General features: G+C 34.9%; 1 protein-coding gene across 3 annotated transcripts in view; it reads right to left on the bottom strand.

The window, feature by feature from the left end:
• SEMA3D (semaphorin 3D) overlaps window positions 1-23,184 on the bottom strand; it is a 218,896-nt gene that overhangs the window by 41,697 nt on the left and 154,015 nt on the right. For all 3 annotated transcript variants that reach the window (XM_061165129.1, XM_061165127.1, XM_061165128.1), the window contains 3 exons: window positions 19,140-19,282; window positions 3,696-3,810; window positions 2,430-2,499 (listed from right to left, as the gene is read on the bottom strand). In XM_061165129.1, coding sequence (XP_061021112.1) covers window positions 2,430-2,499; window positions 3,696-3,810; window positions 19,140-19,282 — 328 coding nt within the window. The remainder of the gene's footprint in view (window positions 1-2,429; window positions 2,500-3,695; window positions 3,811-19,139; window positions 19,283-23,184) is intronic.

Genomic DNA, 23,184 nt, shown 5'->3' with positions numbered 1-23,184 from the left:
AATAGGAATCACCTAGAAAAACTGGAGGACAGACAGGACTATGAAAGAAATAGTATCATTTACTCACATACTCTTGAATTTTATTTGAAGTTATTATAGCATAATGCCTCCTAAGGAACTTACAAAATTAAGAGTTACATTACCTACTTTTATAAAAAGGAATATTTAGGTATGGAAATATCTTGTTTATCTGCTTTCTTAAAAATGAATGTCCATAAATACTGGCTATTAATAATTTCCTCATATAATTTTTATTAATTAAAAAACACTGAAATAATCTCTTTAATCCCTTTTTGGATTTCTGAGTTTATGTAATTTATCTGATGCTTAAAATTCATCACGATTACACAGGAAGGGGACACGTCCAATTCAGGAGCAGAAAAGTTCCATGGGAACTCAACACATGTCTCAAACTGATGATGAAAATTGTTAGCACTGGCAGACATTTCATTTTTGTTTTATTTCTAGAAATTAAAAGACATTTTTCTGAATCTAAAACTTACAGTGATTTGTGTTCTTAAAAATAAGATCACCATTTACACTCTAAGAGGCTCAGCTTGGCACTACACAAATGAGCTTAGGATTCTCTAACATAAGTAACTCAATTATTAATAATTCTTGGAATGACATTAATGGGAAGCATTGGGATCTGACGGTAAACAAGCAGCTGGGAGAAAACTAACTGCTACGAAGGGAAATGATGACCCCCATAAAGATCACATGATCTCTCTTTGATATTTTAAAGGAATCATGCTTAATGGTATTGGTGTTATTGCGGATTAATTACATCTTGTCATTGGACCAAGGATGTGACTTGCATCTTGACATTACCTCACTCGTCAGGGCAGCATTAAAAATAAAATAATCAAGTACACCAAGAACAAAGAGCTCACTTATAACTTCACACTCTGGGTGGGCAAAAACTTGGTAGTAGAAAAAGAGAACTATCTTGGGGCTATATTTCCCTGGCACATATCTATGCCTTGTGTGTGAAATGCACAGTGACTTCAAAGCAAGTTCTGTGAATGAAAGGATGTCAAGAGAACCAGGGCTCAAATACTTGAATAACTACAGGCACATGCTCTTCCTGCACCTTTTTAGTTAAGATATAAATGATTATAATAGCAGAAAAATGAAGTTCAAAATAGCAGTTTCCGAGCATATCCTCTCTATCCTTGTATTTAAATATTTCCACCCTATATTTTATAATTAACTAAATAGTATTTTGTTTTCTGATATATTCTGAACCAATAGTCCATTTGAGTTTATTCATAAGGTATTGTGAACTAAATGACAGCAAATTCTCAGAAAACATAAGTTGCCCACAAAATATTTTAATAATTTATTCAAAAGGAGGCAGGAACACCACTTGTCCAATGCTAATGCCAACACTGACAATTTCTCCAACACTGCAATCAATATACATTCATAATGATTGATAGCAGTACTATGGAAAAAGTGAAAAGTATTTCAAAGAATGTAATATAGGCAGTAATAAGTAACAAGAATAAAAGTGCATTTGGAATGGAGTCAAATGTGAGTTACTGAGTTAAATAAAGTTATCATTAAATAAGATTAAGTGAGGTCCAAATATTCTTTGAGAATGCTTCATGGCTGCTAGGAGAACTTTTTTTTTTTTTAATTTTTTTTAATTTTTTTTTTTTTAGACTAGTCAAGTGCAGTAGTGAGAAGTAGGAGAACTTTTAAGGAAGTCACAGAGCCTCAATGACAATTATAGGACAGCATTATGCAGAAGGAAGATAAGAATACAAGTGCAGAAGTTAGGAAAACAACTTCAGTTCTTGTCCTAGTAATTACCTACTCTTCTTCAGTCAAACACACATAATACCAACTTCCTTTGCTTAAGTTAGTAGAGCAGTGATGATGTGGCGATAGTAATAGCCACTCTCCCATCTTTGTACAGGGGAAGTGCAAATAAGTCCATGTGAAGACATTCTAAAAGTCAAGAGTGTCATCTCCTGATTAGAGCCTAGACAGTATTTTGTTAATGTTACCTCTATGTCATGCAGTTCGACCAATTTATCATGATTAATATATGCATGTACCCTTGTATACAGTAATTTTAGTCTAGCTCACAGAGATATACTCGCTTCTACAGGGAATAGCATATGTACAAAGTTAGTCACCAACACATTATGTGCATTAGCAAAGGACTGGAAACAATGGAAATGTCTGTACAGGGGGCTGATTAAATAAATTGTGGTAGTCAGTATAAGGGATGTTCTGCTGATGTAAAGAGAACAGAGACATTTTATGTATTGATATCTAGGAAACACTACATGAAAAAGTAAAATGAAAAAAATGTATATATTTTTATATGAAAGAAAGGGGCAAAGAGAACATATAACTATTTTCTTACATACTTAGATCAATTCTCTGGAAAGATTACAGCATTTTTTTTAACTTACCTGGTTGTGGTAAAGACTCCATATACTACAGGATTTCTTTCATCTCTTGTGGGGAGTAAGTAAATGTCTTCTATTAATGGGAAAAAATAATAATTCACTGTAATTTGTATTTCTCAATATCACATTTGCTTTTTTCTTAAAAATGCAATATTTCTGAGATTCTAAATAGTATGTAAAATTAAGATAACAGTGACAGTCATTACCTTATGACAAAACAAATTAAGGGGAAAGGTCCAGTTCTCACTAGCTATCTGGCATTGTGTTGAACATTTAACCTCCGAGGTGTTTACTTCAATCACCTGTAAATGCGATGGTTCACTTGATAAGCTCCATGTCTGTTTCCTATTAGGTGTATGTGACTTCATGGAGAATTGAAAATAAAAGTGGGTTATTTTTACCCTCCAGTGTTAAAACAAGGTGTTTTCTTGTAACTGCACCAGCTTGTTAGTAATTCAATTACCTATTTGGTAACAATATGAAAACAGCTGGAGTACTGCATTTCTTGTGCAGTATTACTTGTGTAATTACTTGTTCAACACTGATACTAAAGCAGTGCAAATAATATATCTTAAAATATTATTTAAGAGGTGTGCATGCTTATATACAGCAAGAGAAATCATCCATGAATATTGGACATAGACTTTAATATTGTAAATGCAATGCTGACAAAAATTATTCAATGATACAATTTTTACATTGCATGACAAAACCAAAAAAAAAAAAAAACTTCAAAAGGTAAAAGCTAATGATACTAACTTTATATACAACTGACAAATTCTTTCTAGCATCACACTCAGAGGAGTAGAGACGGGAAAATGAAAGAGAAGAATCTAATGCTTCTTGGCATATCCTTTTTACTAGCAAGTCAGAAGGGACAGAGTTCACCAGATCTGCAGGGCATCTCCAGCAGAGGGCATCTATAGAACGAGGAGCCCATCTACAGCTGGTGGCTCCTTCCAGATAAAAGACTGCATGAAGAATGGATGGACTGTGGGATCCCAGAGCTCATAAGTGTCCATTTCTGACCACAGTTTAGTTTCCATCATAACTTTGAGGGCACTTACAAAGAAGGGAATTGCTTCATTACAATGTGCACCCATGTTCTTTTGTGTGTGGGAATTTAGTAAGTACCACTCCAGCAAGCTGTCCTGGGCTTTATAATCAGGTATTTGGGGCTAAAATAAAATATATGCTAAATTACTTAATTAGACAGTAAGACTCCTTTTTTTTTTTTTTTTTTTAAGAGAAAAGAAACATGTGACTTACGAAGCTCATCAAAATGAGTATCTGCCCCATCACTTCCAGGAATTGAGCAAATCAATCTGGCCTTGAGAAAAGTGGTCCATTTGTTTATCAGGCTGCGTTGTCCTCCTACATCATTCTGAAAAAAGAAAAAATAAGATACAGATTTACCAACATGATTTTATCACCAACTAAAACTGGTGGTTACTATCAGTTCAGTTCATTCGCTCAGTCGTGTCCGACTCTTTGCAACCCCATGAATCACAGCACGCCAGGCTTCCCGGTCCATCACCAACTCCCGGAGATTACTCAAACTCATGCCCATCGAGTCGGTGATGCCATCCAGCCATCTCATCTTCTGTCGTCCCCTTTTTCTCCTGCCCCCAACCCCTCCCAGCATCAGGGTCTTTTCCAATGAGTCAACTCTTCCCATGAGGTGGCCAAAGTATTGGAGTTTCAGCTTCAGCATCAGTCCTTCCAATGAACACCCAGGACTGGTGGTTACTATAAGCAGTGTCATATTGATGTCATTGCTTACTCTGTTTGTAAGCAATTCAAGAGCTTTCCTCCTCGAATTTTCTAAGGAGGGAAAAGGCAGTTTTGTCCTTCAACATTAAATGCTTTTTTCACAGTTAAATGTACAGTGTAAACACCATAGTTCTGCTGAATGAGCAGATGCGTGCAAGCCAACAGTAAATAATACAGGCTTGGAATCAACTCCTATCTGTCAATTTTCTCTCTATGACTTACAAAAGGCAATTTAATTCTCCAAGTCTCTGTTTTCTCATTGACAAAATATGATAAATGCCTTGAGATATCATTATTTTGATGATTAAATGGAAAACATTTTGTCAAGTGCTTAGCAAAGGCCAGAAAACTTGTATTCAATAAATGTTAGCACTGATTTATACATTAGTCATATGATTTAGATGAATTATTTGCATTCTTTAGAAATATGCTTTGGTATGACCTAAAAATAGCCTTTTCCAAATTTAATACTCTACTAATTAAATGCAAGACAACACAACATACACATAATAGGATAAAAGCAATCTTGTTTTAAATACTAATCGATTTTTTTCCACACTATTTTATTCTGAAAGATTTCATTAACTCTGTTCTTTAGTGGTAGGTGAGTGAAATGGGGAAGGGGGTCAAAAGGGACCAACTTCCAGTTATAAAATAAGACATGGAGATATACCAGACAGCATGGTGACTATAAATAATACTGTATTTCATATTTGAAAGTTGCTAAGAGTAAAAAACGTTGCAACTATATATGATAATGGACATTAAGTAGACTTACTGTGGTGATCCTTTTACAGTATATACAAATATGAAATCATTACATTATCTACTTGTGACTAATGTTATATGCCAACTATACCTCAGAAAAAAATTGAAAAAATATATTCTTTAGACATTTAGCAAGATGTAGGCATTTAAATCAATTAGGTAGAATAAACAGGGTTATGCTGTTCAATAATTCACCATAAAAAGATATTTTTCTTATTTTTAACTTAATGTCCCTGTGAACACTAAATTAATATGATTTTTTTATTTGGGTCTGCTAAATCTGCTATGCTTATAATAAATAAATAAAACTTTCATGGTATAAATGCATTCAGTACTTAATTTTGACTTTCAAAAATTATGAAGCCATGATTTCCATTACTATATTTCCATGTAAAGATAAATTATATTAAAAAAATTGTCCTTCATGCTGTGTTACTATGAAGTTAATAAATAGTTCACTATCAAATTTCAGGTCTGAATATCTAGAACTAATTTCTCTGTGATTCCTTAATGTCTGAAAATTAATTCAGAGAAAAGCATCTAAATGACAACTCCAAACAGGAGAATTCAAAATCATACACAATAAATAGTTGCTTTTTTTGAAGAAAGAAAAGGAGAGGAGGAGAGAGAAGGGAGAACAGGAGAAAGAGATCAGTTTGAGTTTTAACATGGGTAATATGGAAATCTAGATTCTCAGATGATGTCCTAATAGACCAGAGCAAATCTCAGAGGGCTACTGACTCTGTGGCAGAGCTAACAGGGCAAGCAAGGTCCTTGAGACTGGAGACCAGAGCTGTCTTTATAACCAACACCAAGGTGTACTGTGACACCCAGAGTGAGTGAATGGTCTTTCACATCCATCTCTGCTAAACAACAGAAGTAGTTCAAGTATAGCTCCATATAGAGGAGTAATTATTATTTGCTTGAATTCTTTAGGTTTATAACAAACTACTTAAAAAAATAATTTAAAATTTTAAATACATTCAAAATCAATAAGCAGTATGAACTCAAGTTTGCCCTTAATGAACAAAATGTCACACCTCACAGCTTGCATTGTCTCAATGTTATAAGTTTTAAATAAATCCAGTGAGTGTGAACCTACCCTTTCCTTTTTATTTTTGGCCTCATGGTGAAACTTGTGGCATCTTAGGTCCCTGACCAGGGATCAAACCTGGGCCCACAGCAGTGGAAGTGCGGAGTTTTAACCACTGGACCACAAGGGCATTCCCTCAATGTGAGCTTACCCTTGAAATGTGTGTAGCTGAGTTCATTTGTGTTGGGAGTTGATTATACATATACAGTAAATATACATAATAGAAACACAATGGTAACCACAGCAATTGTTTAGAACTTGGACAAACAGAAGATATTTCTGGCAATAATATTCTGCCACTGACACTGTATAGAACTGTTAACACATGGCAATAATAAAAAGCAAAATAACTTCTAGTTGATTTTTCTGAGAGTTTTTAATTCTCATCAGAAAACGTATTCTTATTCTTTTTATCCAACATCTACTCCAAATATACCACTAACATCCTGACTGTCAGGTATTTATTAAAATATATTGAATAATTAGTGAATAAAAATACAAGATAAAGTTGACAGAAGTCTTTAGAAAACATACAGATAAAAATAGAGATAAATGCCAAAAAATCTGAGTCTTCTCTGAAATTTGTTGGGAAAACAAGGACAGAACTCACTAAGATTTAATATTGTCTAAGATTATGGGTGGATTCACACATTCAGAGATTGGTTCAGGAAATATACTAGATGCAAAGAACAACTGGGGAAACAGAGATGGGTAAGGTAAACCAGGACAAATCTGGTTTAGATGAAGACTGGGATAAACTGAAATAGAGGAAAATATTACAAAGTAAACTGGGGTTAAGACCAAAGCATCTGTATATAATTTAGTGCATAATGAAGAATCACTAAAAGATTTAGTAATTAGCAAAGAAGTGAAAGAAAATGAATACATAATATATTTTATATAATAACCCGCTAGAAGCAAACATGACTGTAATTGCTCTTAAATTTATATTTTGTATGTTGTGCCTCTATTACCTGAGTTGTTGTTGTTGTTTAGTTGCTAAGTTGTATCTAACTCTTTGTAACCTCGTAGACTGTAGCCCACTAGGCTCCTTTGTCCATGAGATTTCCCAGACAAGAATACTGGAGTGGGTTACCATTTCCTTCTCCAAGGGATCTTCCCGACACAGGGATCGAACCCACATCTATTATTTGAGTATTACTGCTCAATAATAAAAATATTTCAGCTAGCTATTAAATGATTACCAATGTCTGCAGATACAAAGGCAGATTTTCCTAGACATAGTTTTTACTTATACTGCTAATAGCCTCAGATCACTTAACGTAAATCTAGATGTTAATACTAATGCTTCCTCCTAAGGTAACAATGAATTCTGTATAATGTACTGTATAATGCCTATGAAAAAAATATGTTATCTGTAATTATTCAGGAAGAAAGATTTTAAATAAATTTAAAAATAAGTTATCTCCTCATTTTTCTAATGACCTTTAGTCTTTTTAAATTCTCACACCTAGCCTTTATATATTTTATTTTAGCAGAGCCTAGATTGTACTAAGCAGAACTCTAAAGTCTATTTTAATGCATTCTTCTTACATATTTATAATATTTATAAAATTGTCATCACTTATTTTTGTACATTTTGGGAGTCAGTAATAAATACTAAAAATAGCACTGACTCAATGTTCATGAAGAAACAGACCAACTATCATAACTACAATACTAGGGATCATGTTTGGTTCACTGATTTACCCCTAGCATTTATCCAAATGATTTTGCTAAATGAATAAGCAGATAGTATCAAGTACTTGCTCCATGACATTCCGTTAATACTATACACATTACTATGTCATCATAACAATGAGCAATCACATTTTCTTTTCAACATACTATTAGATAAAAGTGACAAGAAATGGCTCATTTTCAAACACCATCCCTCTGTATATTTGCAATTATCACCCATATTTTAAGATAAACCATCGAAAACTACCTATTCTCTTAGCTCCAAATTTGTTGAAAAGAGATTTATACTGTACCTGAATATTTTTTTTTTCAATCTGACAAATAGAAACTGAAGTCCTTTGAGCAAAAGAATCTTTAAAGGCTCTCGCCTACCCATTGAGCTGCCATGCGTGGCCTCTCAAGGAATAAAAGATAAAAACAAACACAAAAATCCAGGTCAAAGATGAAAGCCACCTGCTGTCAACGGGAAAACAAGTATAGTTTCTGGGATAACAGCTCAGGAATGGATTATAAGCATTTAATGACTGGATAGTAACTCTTACAGACATCCAGAAGCATGACCTGGGATGGCAAAGTTCAGTTCACAAGGAGTTGAATTTCTCCTGCAGAGAAGTGTCAGTTGACTGATTTTGTGGGCCAGCTCTCAGTCCCTGGATTTGTTTGCAAATCCACAAAATCCCCTCTGAGAACTTTAAGCCCAGAAGAGGGCTGAAAGGGAAGTAGCCACTTTTGTACTAAACTGTCACCTCCTTGCTTATTTTTTTGAGGTTCTAAAGAACACAACTATCTCACTAACACTGTAGATTTATTATTGAGATGTCAAAACCAGCAGCTTTTAGTCACTGGTCAATTCTGTGTGTCTCTGCTCCACAGCTTCTTTGTGGTCAGACTGCTAAGAGCCTTGCCATCCTCTCCACAAAGATGCAGATGAAAGTAGCAATGAAATTAAATGTAAACAAGCCCAACCACATGTGTACAATGTGGGTAGTGAGTGTAGAAGGTGCCTGTTTTTTCATTCTCTATAGTTTTTTATGTTTGCCATATTTCTTAATTTTAAAGTGATTAATGAAAACCAAAAATTTTAAAAATGAAAAACAATTCACAATCTTTGTGCAGTTTAAAATAGAGTATCTCTGAATCATTTGATTGGGTGATAGCTGCATATTATAAAACACTATGATCTTCTAATCCTGGAATCTCCCAATGGGGAGATCAGTCAGGAGGCAGGTTAACGGTGATTCCATTTTCATTCTTCTGTCACAGCAAACTCAAGTCCTTATAAATCTTACATGGACACAGAGAGTAGCTACAAGCTGTCACACATGAACTTTTATTGAGTGTATCTTTTGACCTCTAGGTCACTATGCTAGGTTCATCTGTTAAACATGATTTTATCTCTGTATAGCATCCTCTCCAAGGATCTCTCAACACTTTATAAATATTGTCATGTTCAGCTTTATACTGAGAAACAGAAGCTCTTAGAAAGTGTATTAACTGCTGTTCAGCTCCTATGCTCTTAAATCTTGAAGATTCTGTAAATCAATGAAATCTCCAAGACATTTGTGAACATTGAACACAGTGTATTCAATTAAAATACAGATGTGCATTCAGAAATCTGTAACCATATTAATTATTTAAATTTGAAGGAGACCAGACTTTTCAAATAAATAAACATCTTAAACACTTAAGAAAAACAGTTTGATGGTTAAGTCAGAGGTTATAAATTCTCCTTTGCTTAAAAGTTATTTTGCCTAATGGAACTCTCCTGCATCTTTGTGCAGACAAGAGAATGTAATTCCCTGAAGCACTTTAAAAACCATAATCCATGCATGTTTGTGCACCCCTCTCCCCCATTCTAGCTGTCAATAACATTTATACTCAGATATTTTATCTTGAGCTAACACTACCCACTTTCTTCTGAAGTATGATCTAAATATTAAAATACAAAACACTTGTTTTTCTATAACTGACACTATCACATTGAGACAAATATATAGGCTTTCTGTTGATCCTTTTTACAAATATAAAAATATCAAGGCAAGTTAATACTTCTGTGTCTTTAATGCCTGTTGAATAATATTTTAAAACATCACCACTCATATTCTGTATCTGATTTGTCATTTATAATAACAGCTGTACTTTGCAGGTTTTAAATAATCTTGTGTTGAGATATAGCTTCAAATCACCCATTTGTGCCAGGAAATTCTGGAGATAAGATCAGAGTAACTAACATTTCAGAGCAATTGTTCAATGTATTTCTCTCTGGGTGCCTCACTCTTCACTGAATTATTCTAGGGGCAAAATTTAGAAACTCTGTAAACTTAATATAGATGATCTATATAGGTTATATATGTCAATAATGATAAGGGTAATCCAAATGCAAATCCAAATGTGGGCCTATTTAGAAGCTTGAAACTATGATCATCATGTGGTAGAAATAAAAAGTCAAACCCAGAGTAAGATTCCCAGGAGACTAATTAGAAAGACATACCATATATATTAAAATACATTGTTATACTGCGAGGAAGAGCTTAAATGAGGATATTCTGATACATTAAAGAACTCATGGAAAATAGTGACATGAAACACACTGAATCAAATGAAAGAACTATGTTTTACTTTCCTTTTCAGCATTTGACTTCTTCAACAATATGTCCTAACTATGTTTCCTTTAACTATTTATTGAGATGCAAAACAAGTTATGACCACTAAAAATAAAATCAGAAAAGGAAAATAATAATGAGTCTTCTATTTATCTACTAATAATCTTGAAATACTTTAGTAGTAAAAGAAGCAAAACTAGGGAAATTCGAATATCTCAAAGGGGAAAGGGAAAAACAAACAAAAAACTTGGATGACAGGTATTAAACACAGTGGTTTTTAAGGGATAATTTCTGAATAGGCTTTCAAGACAAAAATTTCTTTTCTTTTTTTATTTTGAAAAGAACTCTAGTGTTTAGAGATGATTGTTTTTGATTTGTTGTTGGAGAACCAAAATGGAGAACATGTTTTTCTAACTACTTCATAAAGATTATTAGAAATGCAGGACTCGGGTAATACACTGTGTTCAAAAAATCACTGTCTAAGAAGATTTAACAGATTAAATTTAGGCAAATCTAGGCACATTCAGCAGTCTTTTTCAGGTAGGATCAGAGTTCATTAAATTAAAAAAAAGTAAAAAAAGCTACAGCCAACAGTATAAACCCTTGCCTAGGAATTTCTGACAGGAAGACAGATGGAAGTGAAGCAAAAGCCCATCTGTAACTCTGGGCTCTAAATCTCTCATTTAGGTTGTAAGCGACAAGCTCTAAGTAAGCAAAAAAAAAACTACAACAAGGGGGAGATCGATAAATACAAAAGTGTCATCAGCCTAAAAACACAAATCTTCAAAGGCAGTAATTGTCCAAATAGGACCATATATCAAAATAGACAATGCAAGTAGAATCGAAGCAAAAGGGCTATTAATTAGACCCCCAGGCAAGTCATGTGAAAGGTCCATCCAAGTTGAATTCCTGGCGTGGACAAAAGGAAATACCGGAGGACAAAAAGAGAACTGGCACAACCTGCAGCTGGAATCTGGAGTGGGCTAGCATAAGTAAGCTAATAGACATTTCAAAAAATGAATAGAATCCAAAAATAATGCAAAACAAACTTGAGGCAGAAAGTTGCGAGCAAGCTCCACTAACATGGCTGGTATCTCCACACATTACAGGGTGGGTTTTGAAAAGAAACACAGACAGACAGACAGATACACACAATAATAAACATCACATCAGAAAGGACTAGCTTGCAAAGTAAATAGACATAAATCTTTTCAGAAGGTTTATTTCATGCAGTTTCACCTACTCTTCCAGTTAGCATTTATTATCTCACCACAAAGACCTGTGTAATTTACCATCATGAGAGCAGTCTAGGGTATAGAGTGTACCCTTTAGTACTTGAAAATACTGACTGTTCAAATCCAAGAATTATAGAGCCTGGCAAAGACTTTAGAAAACACTCTAGGCCAAACACCTTATTTTAAATTTGAGAAAACTGAAGTAGTTTGACTAGAAAGTAGTGAGACTACTGGAAAACAATTCATTAGATTTACTGTCGTTTATAATGATAATTATACTCTGAAAGAGATTCTTTGGATGAAGGTACTTACTCTCCTGAGGCTGTCACTGATCAATAGCACCCTAAGAAATTATATTCTAGGTGAGTTTCTTTACTATTTACTGAATCTCTCTGTTCCTATTTTTTGTCCAAAATTTGCATTGTTTAAATTGTTCACATAATTTTCACCAGTGGGTGTTAGTTGCTCAGTCATGTTTGACTCTTTGTGACCCCATGGACTGTACTCCACCAAGCTCCTCTGTCTATGAGATTTTCCAGGCAAGAATACTGGAGCAGGTTGCCATTCCCTTCTCCAGGGGAACTTTCCAACCCAAGGATTGAACCCAGGTCTACTGCATTGCAGGCAGATTCTTTACCATCTGAGCCACCAGAAGATGTCTGCACATTCTTTGACTCTATGCAGAAATAAGATCCATCCTCAAAGCACAAATATTGCTAAAAATGATGGGAAAGTAATAATAGTAATTTTAACATTTAAAACTAGTAAAATACCATCTCTTCTCAGTAACTAATCTGCCTCTCACCACCACCAAACCCCCCACAATAAACACACACTATTATCTTACACTCCTAAGCAGTTAATTGATCTGACTCCAAAAAATGTGTACATTTTTGACGTGTGTGTGTATACATGATTTTTGACATGTAACTCAAGACAGTATGATCATGTACTCACATTATTTACATGTCAATCTCTTAGATGGTTAACTGCTTGAACACTGGATAAGTAGCCCTGTTTTCTAGTACTTTCCTCTGTATCTGTCATATCCAAATTCATGTGATCCCATTTAAGCCTTTCATTTGTGTGGTAAACCAGTCATGGGAGAGTTGAGTGTCCTCATTATCTAGGCTAAGAAACTGAGCTAGAAAAAGTGCAGCAGAGGTGTAAGCCTAGATTTCACTTTAAATTGGGCAAATGATACATATCATTTGGGCAAAAGTTACTGGTTATATTCTTACTGACAAAACTAGTACCTAAATTTTAGTCATAATTATACCTGAAAATGTCAGATATGTCGGTGTCTGACATTACTGACAACTGCTTTCTTCTTGAAACAGTTTTTATCCCTGACTTGTGACAACATTCTTGTCTAGTTCTCTACATGCTATCAAACTATTTTTTCTCAATGCCTTTGTGGACATTTCACTCTGCTCTTTCTCAAATGTTACTGTCCTTCAGGATTTTGTCCTTGCCCGTTGATCTTATACTACAAATCTTCCTGGGTAATTTCAGACATTTCCATGACTTCAAGAACTACCAATACACTGGTGATTTCCACATTCATGAATCTAAACACTGCTGAGTCTCAAGTTTTATATTTTCAACTGGTTATTATGACAGCACAACTGAGAACATCAACTTCAATATGTTCAAATAAACTTTTCTTGGTGTTTCTTATCTTAAATATCAGAATGTATCTCTTTGTGCATTTTCCTAATATCTGCCTTATCTTCTGGAAACCACAATTACTAAGAGTATAGGAGTTTCTTGTCTACACGACTAGAATCAAGGTCTCCGGAACAGCAGTAAGGGAGAATTAAAATGCATGGAGGATCTAATAAGATAGGAAGTTATTGCAGCCTTTCATATACATCATGGAGTCAATACCTGCAGTATCAGTCAATTCTAATTATGGTCAGGGGAAATAAGACTTCTGAAGACTGGTGAAATTTTATACATGGTTTAAAAGGAAATGACCACTATCCTGCTAATTTTCAATGCATCTATCTGTTTTGCTCCAATCACAGTAAACCTCTTTTTACTTAAGTGCTTTTTCCCACCTTTGAGATTTCACATGTGCTTTTCCTTCTGCCTGTGATGTTCATCATCCCTGTCATCTTTGCCCTGCAACTTCCTAATCATTTTTATCATCTGATTCAAAAGTCAATTTCTCAGAAAGACCCTCCATTTCCAATCTAGTTTACTTATTTTTCCTAATTGCACCCTGTGATTTTTCTATTATAGCATTTATCACACCTTACAGTTATGTGTTAATCTGTGTGCTTTCTTGTTTCATTCAGATATCATGCACTAGGTTATAAGCTCAGTGAGTCCAAGTGTGATTTTTTTTAAACTTCTATCAGACTATTGCTTAGAAATGCCCTGTAGAAGACTGTTTACCAATAAATGTGTTAAGTAAATAAATGTTTTGATAGTCTATATTTATATTGTAGCCACTAGACATACAAGGCTATTTAAATTGCAATTAATTAAAATTAAATAACACCAAAAATTAAGTTCCTTAGCTATATTAGTCATATTAGGTGTATGTGATCACCAATAGCCACATGGCTACTATGCTGTAGAGTTTAGATACAGAACATTCCTATCATTGCAGAAAGTTCTACTGGACAACCCTTTTCCACACCAGGCAATTAATAAAAGAGTGGTAGTAAATTTAGGACCTTTTAGAAATTAACATACATTCTATTTTAGAAATATCTCTTGAACTTACCTGTATCTCTTCATTCCTACTTTCTTTGGGAAACTACCTAACAGGTCTCTCAGTCACAAATATTTCTCAATGCAGATACATTCCTCAAAGAACTGCTAAATACCTAGAGGTCACTTCTCTTCCTAAAAACATTTATAACTTCTCATTGTCTGCATGATAGAATTGAAACTCCTTAATATGAAAATAATACTGTTTATCTTCCAATTAACCACAATTTAAGAAATAACATTGCTACCCACCATCTCTCAACTTCCACTGACAACAGGATATCATTGTTTTGTAAACAAAATGTATTTTGTCACAAGGCTGCGTGAAATGCCTATCCTCCTCTCCTGCCCTTGGTGTAGTCCTCCTACCCCTCAATTATTAGACTTCATGGAGTGCATAGAGTTCTCAGTCTGACCTTGATCACATTGCATTGTGATTATCTGCTTGTATCTCAATTACCCTCAACTGTATTGTAAGGTGTTAAAGAAGATGGACAGTAATTTACTTACCTCCCAGCATCTAGTGTACTGCAGTTTGCACAGAACTTACGTTTTGTTGTTGAAATAATGAAATGATAAAATAATAAAGGAATGGGTTAAAAAAGATTCACCCTTATCCTGTAAACAGTCCTTTGTTCATTTTTGTATAATTTTGCCTATTTCCAAAACCTCCTCTCTGCCAATCACAATATACCACTCAGTCAGTTAAGTCGCTCAGTCATACAAGGCTAATTAAATTGCAATTAATTAAAATTAAATAACACCCAAAATTAAGTTCCTTAGCTATATTAGTCATATTAGGCATATGTGATCACTAATAGGCACATGAACCACAGCACGCCATCCCTCCCTGTCCATCACCAACTCCCGGAGTCTACCCAAAGCCATGTCTATTGGGTCGGTGATGCCATCCAACCATCTCATCCTCTGTCATCCCCTTCTCCTCCCTCCCTCAATCTTTCCCAGCAACAGGGTCTTTTCCAACGAGTCAGTTCGCATCAGGTGGTCAAAGGATTGGAGTTTCAGCTTCAGCATCAGTCCTTCCAATGAACACCCAGGACTGATCTCCTTTAGGATGGACTGGTTGGCTCTCCTTGCAGTCCAAGGGACTCTCAAGAGTCTTCTTTAACACCACAGTTCAGAAGCATCAATTCTTCTGTGCTCAGCTTTCTTTATAGTCCAACTCTCACATCCATACATGACTACTGGAAAAACCATAGCCTTGACTAGACGGACGAACCTTTGTTGACAAAATAATGTCTCTGCTTTTTAATATGCTATCTAGTTTGGTCAAAACTTTCCTTCCAAGGAGTAAGTGTTTTTTAATTTCATGGCTGTAGTCACCATCTGCAGTGATTTTGGAACCCCCCAAAATAAAGTCTGTCACTGTTTCCACTGCTTCCCCATCTATTTGCCATGAAGTGATGGCCATGATCTTAGTTTCCTCAATGTTGAGCTTTAAGCCAACTTTTTCACTCTCCTCTTCCACTTTCATCAAGAGGCTCTTTAGTTCTTCTTCACTTTCTGCCATAAGGGTGGTGTCATCTGCATATCTGAGGTGATTGATATTTCTGCTGGCAATCTTGATTCTAGCCTGTGCTTCATCCAGCCCAGCATTTCTCATGATGTACATTGCATATAAGCTAAATAAGCAGGGTGACAATATACAGCCTTGACGTACTCCTTTTCCTATTTGGAACCAGTCTGTTGTTCCATGTCCAGTTCTAACTGTTGCTTCCTGACCTGCATACAGGTTTCTCAAGAGGCAGGTCATGTGGTCTGGTATTCCCATCTCTTTCAGAATTTTCCACAGTTTATTATGATCCACACTGTCAAAGGCTTTGGCACAGTCAATAAAGCAGAAATAGATGTTTTTCTGGAACTCTCTTGCTTTTTCAATGATCCAGCGGATGTTGGCAATTTGATATCTGGTTCCTCTACCACTCAGTCTAATAGTAATTCCTTTGTCAGGTCAATAAAACAACTTTTACTTTAGTAGCTGTAGAGGTAGGGAGCTCTTAAATTGTCAACAGTTTTTCACTGGGCTGAAGGTTCTCAGGTAAAACTGAAAATGAAAGTCTCTCAGTCGTGTCTGACTCTTTGTGATCTGTATAGTCCATGGAATTATCTAGGCCAGAATACTGGAGTAGGTAGCCATTCCATTCTCCAGGGATCTGCCTGCATTGCGGGCAGATTCTTTACCACCTGAGCTTCCAGGGAAGACCAAGAATACTGGAGTGGGTAGCCTATCCCTTCTCCAGCAGATCTTCCCAACCCAGGAATTGAACTGGGGTCTCCTGCATTGCAGGCAGACTCTTGACCAGCTGAGCTACCAAGGAAGCCCCCCCCAAAAGAAAACAAAACAATAACAGCAAGAACAACAAAAGCTTAATATTTCCCAAAAAATATCCTTGTGGAATAAGGATATCCTAGTGGAACAAATAGTATAAAGGACTCTCATGTTACTGAAAAGCTTTGAAAATTCAGCACAGAGGACATAGTTCCTCTTAACTTTCTCTAGCATGCCCTCTTCCTTCTTAGATATTTGTTAACTGAACATCATTTTGTTTTACAGCATAGGCATACATTATGTTACTATTTGTTGAAAATAGAAAAACAGTATTATAATAACCTCATGGAGTAAAAAAAAAAAAAGAAACAGAGAAATACATATATTCCCAAAAATGTCACAAAAATATTTTGTATGTGAAAATAATGTATAACAGCAACAATGATGATGCTCAATAGTTTTTTTTTTTTTTTTAATTAAACTTGTTATTCTTTTGCAGGACTTTTTTTTTTAAGATTTCAAATCATTTTTAATCTTGTCAGTGAAATATTTACTTAGGAGTGCTCAATTTTTACTAAGCTAATCCTAAATTATTAGGTAAATTAGTAGAAACTTGAACAGGGCAGGAAAGAAATTAAGAAATTACAAAGATGCATTTAGAACCAAATATTGTAAACACTGACCAGTGGATCATATGTGTAGCAGGAAATTCTGAAGAAGGTGCTAACTGAAGACAGGGATTGAGTAAAGAGATGCATCAATTTAAGAATAACCTCTATTATCTCTTTATTTTTTTTTTTAAGGAAATTCATCCATCACACGTCCTTATTTGATCTCACAATTTGTTAGCTTTTTTTTATCCAAACACAATAGCATGGTAAAATCTCGCTGTGTGGTCGGGGAAGTTTTTTGTGATGGAAAGACTCATATTTTAGTCTGTTTTTTCAGTTCTATAGGAGTTTGTTCATAAATAAAATAACCCATGCTGATACTTAAAGTCTAGATTATATTTTTATAATACAAATTTATAAATGGGGCAACCTGTGTATTTCTCCACCTCTAAAGTTAACTTTCAATATATTTAATATGAGGGTAAAAACCTGACTTTGTTATAAACAAATTTCTATCAAATAGAATCGACCTATCAAGAAATAAGTATTGGACTGGTTCACAAAGCTAATACTTTTTATATGTGTTCATCACAAAGTGACTCTTAAAATACATCTAACTGTTGTAAATCTCTTATGACATACTTCTTGTGGTTCATTTACACAAATGATGTCCATCCACAGCACAGCCTCCAGGCTGGGGTACTGTTGTTCTAAGGCATGCTTCAGTACACTCACACACTAGGACTACTCCAAGCAATGGCCATTCATCTCCAGGAGAGAGACTTCAAGAGAAATGACTGTGAATTCTTAAGACTCTGAAAGAATGAGGATGCTTTTCAGAGACTGTCCCCTGGGGGTGAAGGGATCAATGGGAGGCAGCATTACTGGCTAGAACACTCGATAAAGAATGATCTGCACTCACAAGTTTGGCCTCTTTCAAAAACCGTGTTTTCATTAGCACTGCTAAGGGCAATGAAGGTTTGTATTTCAGTTCCTGGAAGTGTTCAAAAGCCCGAGGCGCAGGTTGAGAAAAAAAGTGATAGGCTCAGATGGAAGAAAATGAAAAGTTTGTACAAGACCAAAGAAACCTTCCCGCTGAGAGTATTTATTAAGTTAACAGCTCTTCCTCTTAATAACTGAGTTAATGCTGAAGGTGTCTGGATATTTAAGTGATTTTAGTGAAGATAAATCCAACTAACAAAAGAATATGCTGTAAAGTATGACTGCAGTAGTATTTTTATTTTATAAAGCTTGTATTTATTTACATGACAGCTTTGATGGCACAAAATGGAAGTGTTTCATAGAGTTTCTGTTTGCTTGTAATTTTCACAAAATGGTAGTATTAAAAATTTCAGTTGTCTTCAAAATAAATGTTTTGCTTTTTGGTTTATTTGTGTTTCCTTCTTATCCTGTTTTTCTCTTAGAACCTAATCTAGATTAATGCTCTAGAAAATATCTAAATAGTAAGATTATAACCACATTTTCAACTTATTATGTAAAAATATATAATTTTACATGTGATGTGTTTTGATAAAAAATATGGGATATGATTCTGCTAGTGATACTGTTACTTTCTGTTTCAAAATAAGATTATTTGATGAACAAAACATTTTAACGTCCATGGATCAGGACAATGCAGTGGTCTTACTGGGAATAGTGACAACGGGCAGAGGGATAGCCCACCAATAAAAGGAGCAAACTGCCAAGCAGAGCTAACTCAAACCTGCAAACAGCTCAGGAGTTGGAAAAAATAATTTTTAACATTGGACAATTTTTAATTCTTTTGGATCTCAAAAATTATAAGATAACATGAATTTACTCTGTCATTTATGAATAATGGGATCAACTTCAAAATTACATGGTTAATTATTCACACATATATACATATGCCTAAAGTAAAATAAATATATCTTACCTTACAAACTCTTCCAACTCGAGAAAGGATGGTCTTATCAGAAGTACTCCCTTCTTGAGATGATTCACGAAAAAAGAAATATACTTTATCATCATCTGGATTATAGGTGTCTGGGATGGGGAAAGTTCCAATAAATTTTGCTCCTGTTTGGAAGAAAAGAAGTTCTACATTAAAATACTGAAATAATTCAGGCACAATAATACTGGTATCTTTTGTATGTAAAACAATTAGCAGCAGAATAAAAAATATGAATGAAATGTGGAAGTGAGGCATATGCACAAATAAACATGACACAAAGTAGGAACAGGTATTAGTACATAGAAGTCTCGAACAAGTTCTTTAGGACTCCGGAGACAGGTGAGAACATGACTGGCTGAGATTCATGATTATCTCAATTCAGCTGAATTACACATAAAGTCCTTTTTTCAAACCTGGAGAGTCAATCTGATTTTATATTTTCCTTTTTTATGATTACTTTTTTAACCACAGTTTCCATTATGAAGAGATTAGGAAAAACTATAAACATATCTCAGATTTTGATATATTATGATGATGTTTGCTATAGTTTGTGTAACTGCCAAAAAAATTCAACCAACCAGTAAAATGCTTGGGTTGACTTCAGTGTTGACTCTGAGGACACCCTTTCCAAGTTTATATCCTGTCTCTGACACTTACTGGAAAGGTGACCTTACGCAAAAAATTTTTTACTTCTCTATTCCTCAATTTTCTCATACCTAATATGAGGTTACCAATATCATCATATCTAGGCTCACTAATACGATAATCAAGTAAATTAATACATGTAAAGCATTTACCATCCAGTAGTGCCTGACACATAATAAGGATTTAATAAATGTTATTCATTATTAAAATGACTGGGATGATAATAATAATTATTATTAGGGCCACAAACAAGAGAATGATGGAAAATTGAGCATATTCACATAATTTTTATCAATAGTATAACATCTAGTTATTAAAAATGAGGAGTTCTAAATGTACTGGCAGGGAAAACTGTCCATGATGCATATCAAACAAAAAAAATAATGGCAATAAAATTATTTCCTTTGCAGTTGCATCAATGACAAGTCAATTTGGGTTACTAACGCCTTGTTTAAAAAGTACTTGGCCTTTTGAGTCTTAGTTTTATATAAATGGGAGTTAACCAAGTAACAGATCTGTAATTGGATGATACTAGCTCAGAAATAAACATTTTGATTAATAATAATCATTTGATTAAAACAAAGACAAAAATTGGTTAAGGAGGAATAAAGGACTTCAATTAAGTAGACTATACAAGATGCCTAGAGGAAAGCACAGAGCACTCTTTAGAAAGTAGAAGCAGGAGCGAGAGAAAACCAAGCTTCCCAAAAAATAAATATAACAAGTAGGAGGTGAAAAAGTAACACTGCCTTTGTTTTGATCAGGGCGCTGATTGCTGGGTACCCCACAGTATTAAAAACCATGTCCCTGCAAATATAGAACAGTTGATCAATAGCCCAGCAAACAAGACTTCACAATAGATTCCTTCAACAGACAAAAGTTAATGTTTGATTCTAAGTGATGAGTAGTTCAGTCTTTATCATCCCAGGCTCTCTGGGTCAACCCTGGGTTTCCCATCCAGTCTCCTCTCTGCTTAAATGTGAAACCTTAAGAGAAAAAGACTGGAGTGGGTGGGTGGGAAGTATGTGCATGAACTTTCTCCCTTTTATTCTTTATTTCCCTGTTCTTTCCCTGGAACTTAGAACTCCAGTGGATTTTTATGTTCTCAATAATCTCACTTTGATATGGTTCTAAATTACACAAAAATTAAATTTTAGAAAACCATGTAGTTTTAAAAATTTTCTTTTTTAATTAATCTTAAGTTAGCCAGGTCCATTAACAATTCTACTGAAGGCTTTTTGTTTTTAAAAAGCAGCCCTGCTTTTAAATTGCTGATACATCACAAACAGTTTTGAATCCCTGAGCAAAGTTAAAATTCTTTTGCAGTCACAAATTAATTTTTGATTTAAATGTATCATATTTTCTTTAAAAAAATTCTCTGTGGAAACAAAATTTCTTATAAGTGTACCATTAGGATTTTAGCATATTCATGAAAAGTAAGGATATATTTGATTACTACTATATGCAAAGGCACTTAGAACAAGAAAAACTTCTAGGATCAAAGAACACAAAGTGAGCAAGAATTGACTCTCTGCTTCAGTTACAACCTGGATTAAGAACATACTGACAGAAGGCCAAGATATGGCTAAGAAGAAGGCCCAGTCTTGATGTTTCCTATGACTTGAAAAAAGATTGCAACAATGAGTAGAGAAAAGGACAACCAATTGTGGGTTGCCACAGGCACAGATCAGGTATTGATAATAATATATATCACCTTTTTGAATTTACAGATGCCTCAATTAAATGCGATTGACCTGAATACAAATCTCCTGCTGCACTGGCATGTGTATTTTTAAAATATATAAATAAAACAAATAAAACCCTATCGGTGATTTTAACAAGGATTTGGGTTTAAGAGTCACTGCCATAGATTGCCATTTCATATACAGGAAAAGGACATAGACAGGACTCATTAACCCTAGGTCAGTCATGCAGATGCATGGATGGACAGGAGGAGTGAAGACTTTAATACAAATTATTCATATTTAGATTGGGACAAAAAAGGGATAAAATGGAAACTATACAGAAAGATGAACTCCCCAGGTTGTTAGGTGCCCAATATGCTACTGGAGATCAGTGGAGAAATAACTCCAGAAAGAATGAAGAGATGGAGCCAGAGCAAAAACAACACCCAGCTCTGGATGTGACTGGTGATAGAAGCAAAGTCCAATGCTGTAAATAGCAATATTGCATAGGAACCTGGAATGTTAGGTCCATGAATCAAGGCAAATTGGAAGTGGTCAAATAGGAGATGGCAAGAGTAAAAGTCGACATTCTAGGAATCAGCAAACTAAAATGGACTGTAATGGGTGAATTTAATTCAGATGACCATTATATCTACTACTGTGGACAAAAATCTCTTAGAAGAAATGGAGTAGCCACCATAGTCAACAAAAGACTCCAAAATGCAGTACTTGGGTGCAATCTCAAAAATGACAGAATGATCTCTGTTTGTTTCCAAGACAAACCATTCAATATTTTGGTAATCCAAGTCTGTGCCCCGACCAGTAATGCTGAAGAAGCTGAACGGTTCTCTGAAGACGTATAAGACCTTTTAGAACTAACACCCAAAAAAGATGTCCTTTTCATAAAGGGGACTGGAATGCAAAAGTAGGAAGTCAAGAAACACCTGGAGTAACAGGCAAATTTGGCCTTGGAGTACAGAATGAAGCAGGGCAAAGTCTAATAAAGTTTTGCCAAGAGAATGCACTTGTCATAGCAAACACCCTCTTCCAACAACACAAGAGAAGACTCTACACATGGACATCACCAGATAGATGGTCAATACTGAAATCAGATTGATTATATTCTTTACAGTCAAAGATGGAGAAGCTCTATACAGTCAGCAAAAACAAGACCAAGAGCTGACTGTGGCTCAGATCATGAACTCCTTATTGCCAAATTCAGACTTAAATTGAAGAAAGTAGGGAAAACCATTAGACCATTCAGGTATGACCTAAATCAAATCCCTTACGATTATACAGTGGAAGTGACAAATAGATTCAAGGGATTAGATCTGATAGACAGAATGCCTGATGAACTATGGACGGAGGTTCGTGACATTGTACAGGAGACAGGGATCAAGACCATCCCCAAGAAAAGGAAATGCAAAAAAGCAAAATGGCTGTCTGAAGAGGCCTTACAAATAGCTGTGAAAAGAAGAGAAGTAAAAAGCAAAGGAGAAAAGGAAAGGTATACCCATTTGAATGCAGAGTTCCAAAGAATAGCCAGGAGAGAGAAGAAAGCCTTCCTCAGTGATCAGTGCAAAGAAATAAAGGAAAACAAAAGAATGGGAAAGATGAGAGATCTCTTCAAGAAAATTAGAGATACCAAGGGAACATTTCATGCAAAGATGGGCTCAACAAAGGACAGAAATTGTATG

This window comes from Dama dama, chromosome 18, assembly GCF_033118175.1.
Source record: "Dama dama isolate Ldn47 chromosome 18, ASM3311817v1, whole genome shotgun sequence".
Taxonomy (NCBI): Eukaryota; Metazoa; Chordata; class Mammalia; order Artiodactyla; family Cervidae; genus Dama; species Dama dama.
The sequence above is the reverse complement of the archived record's forward strand: the minus strand, read 5'-3'. Positions and strand labels throughout refer to the sequence as shown.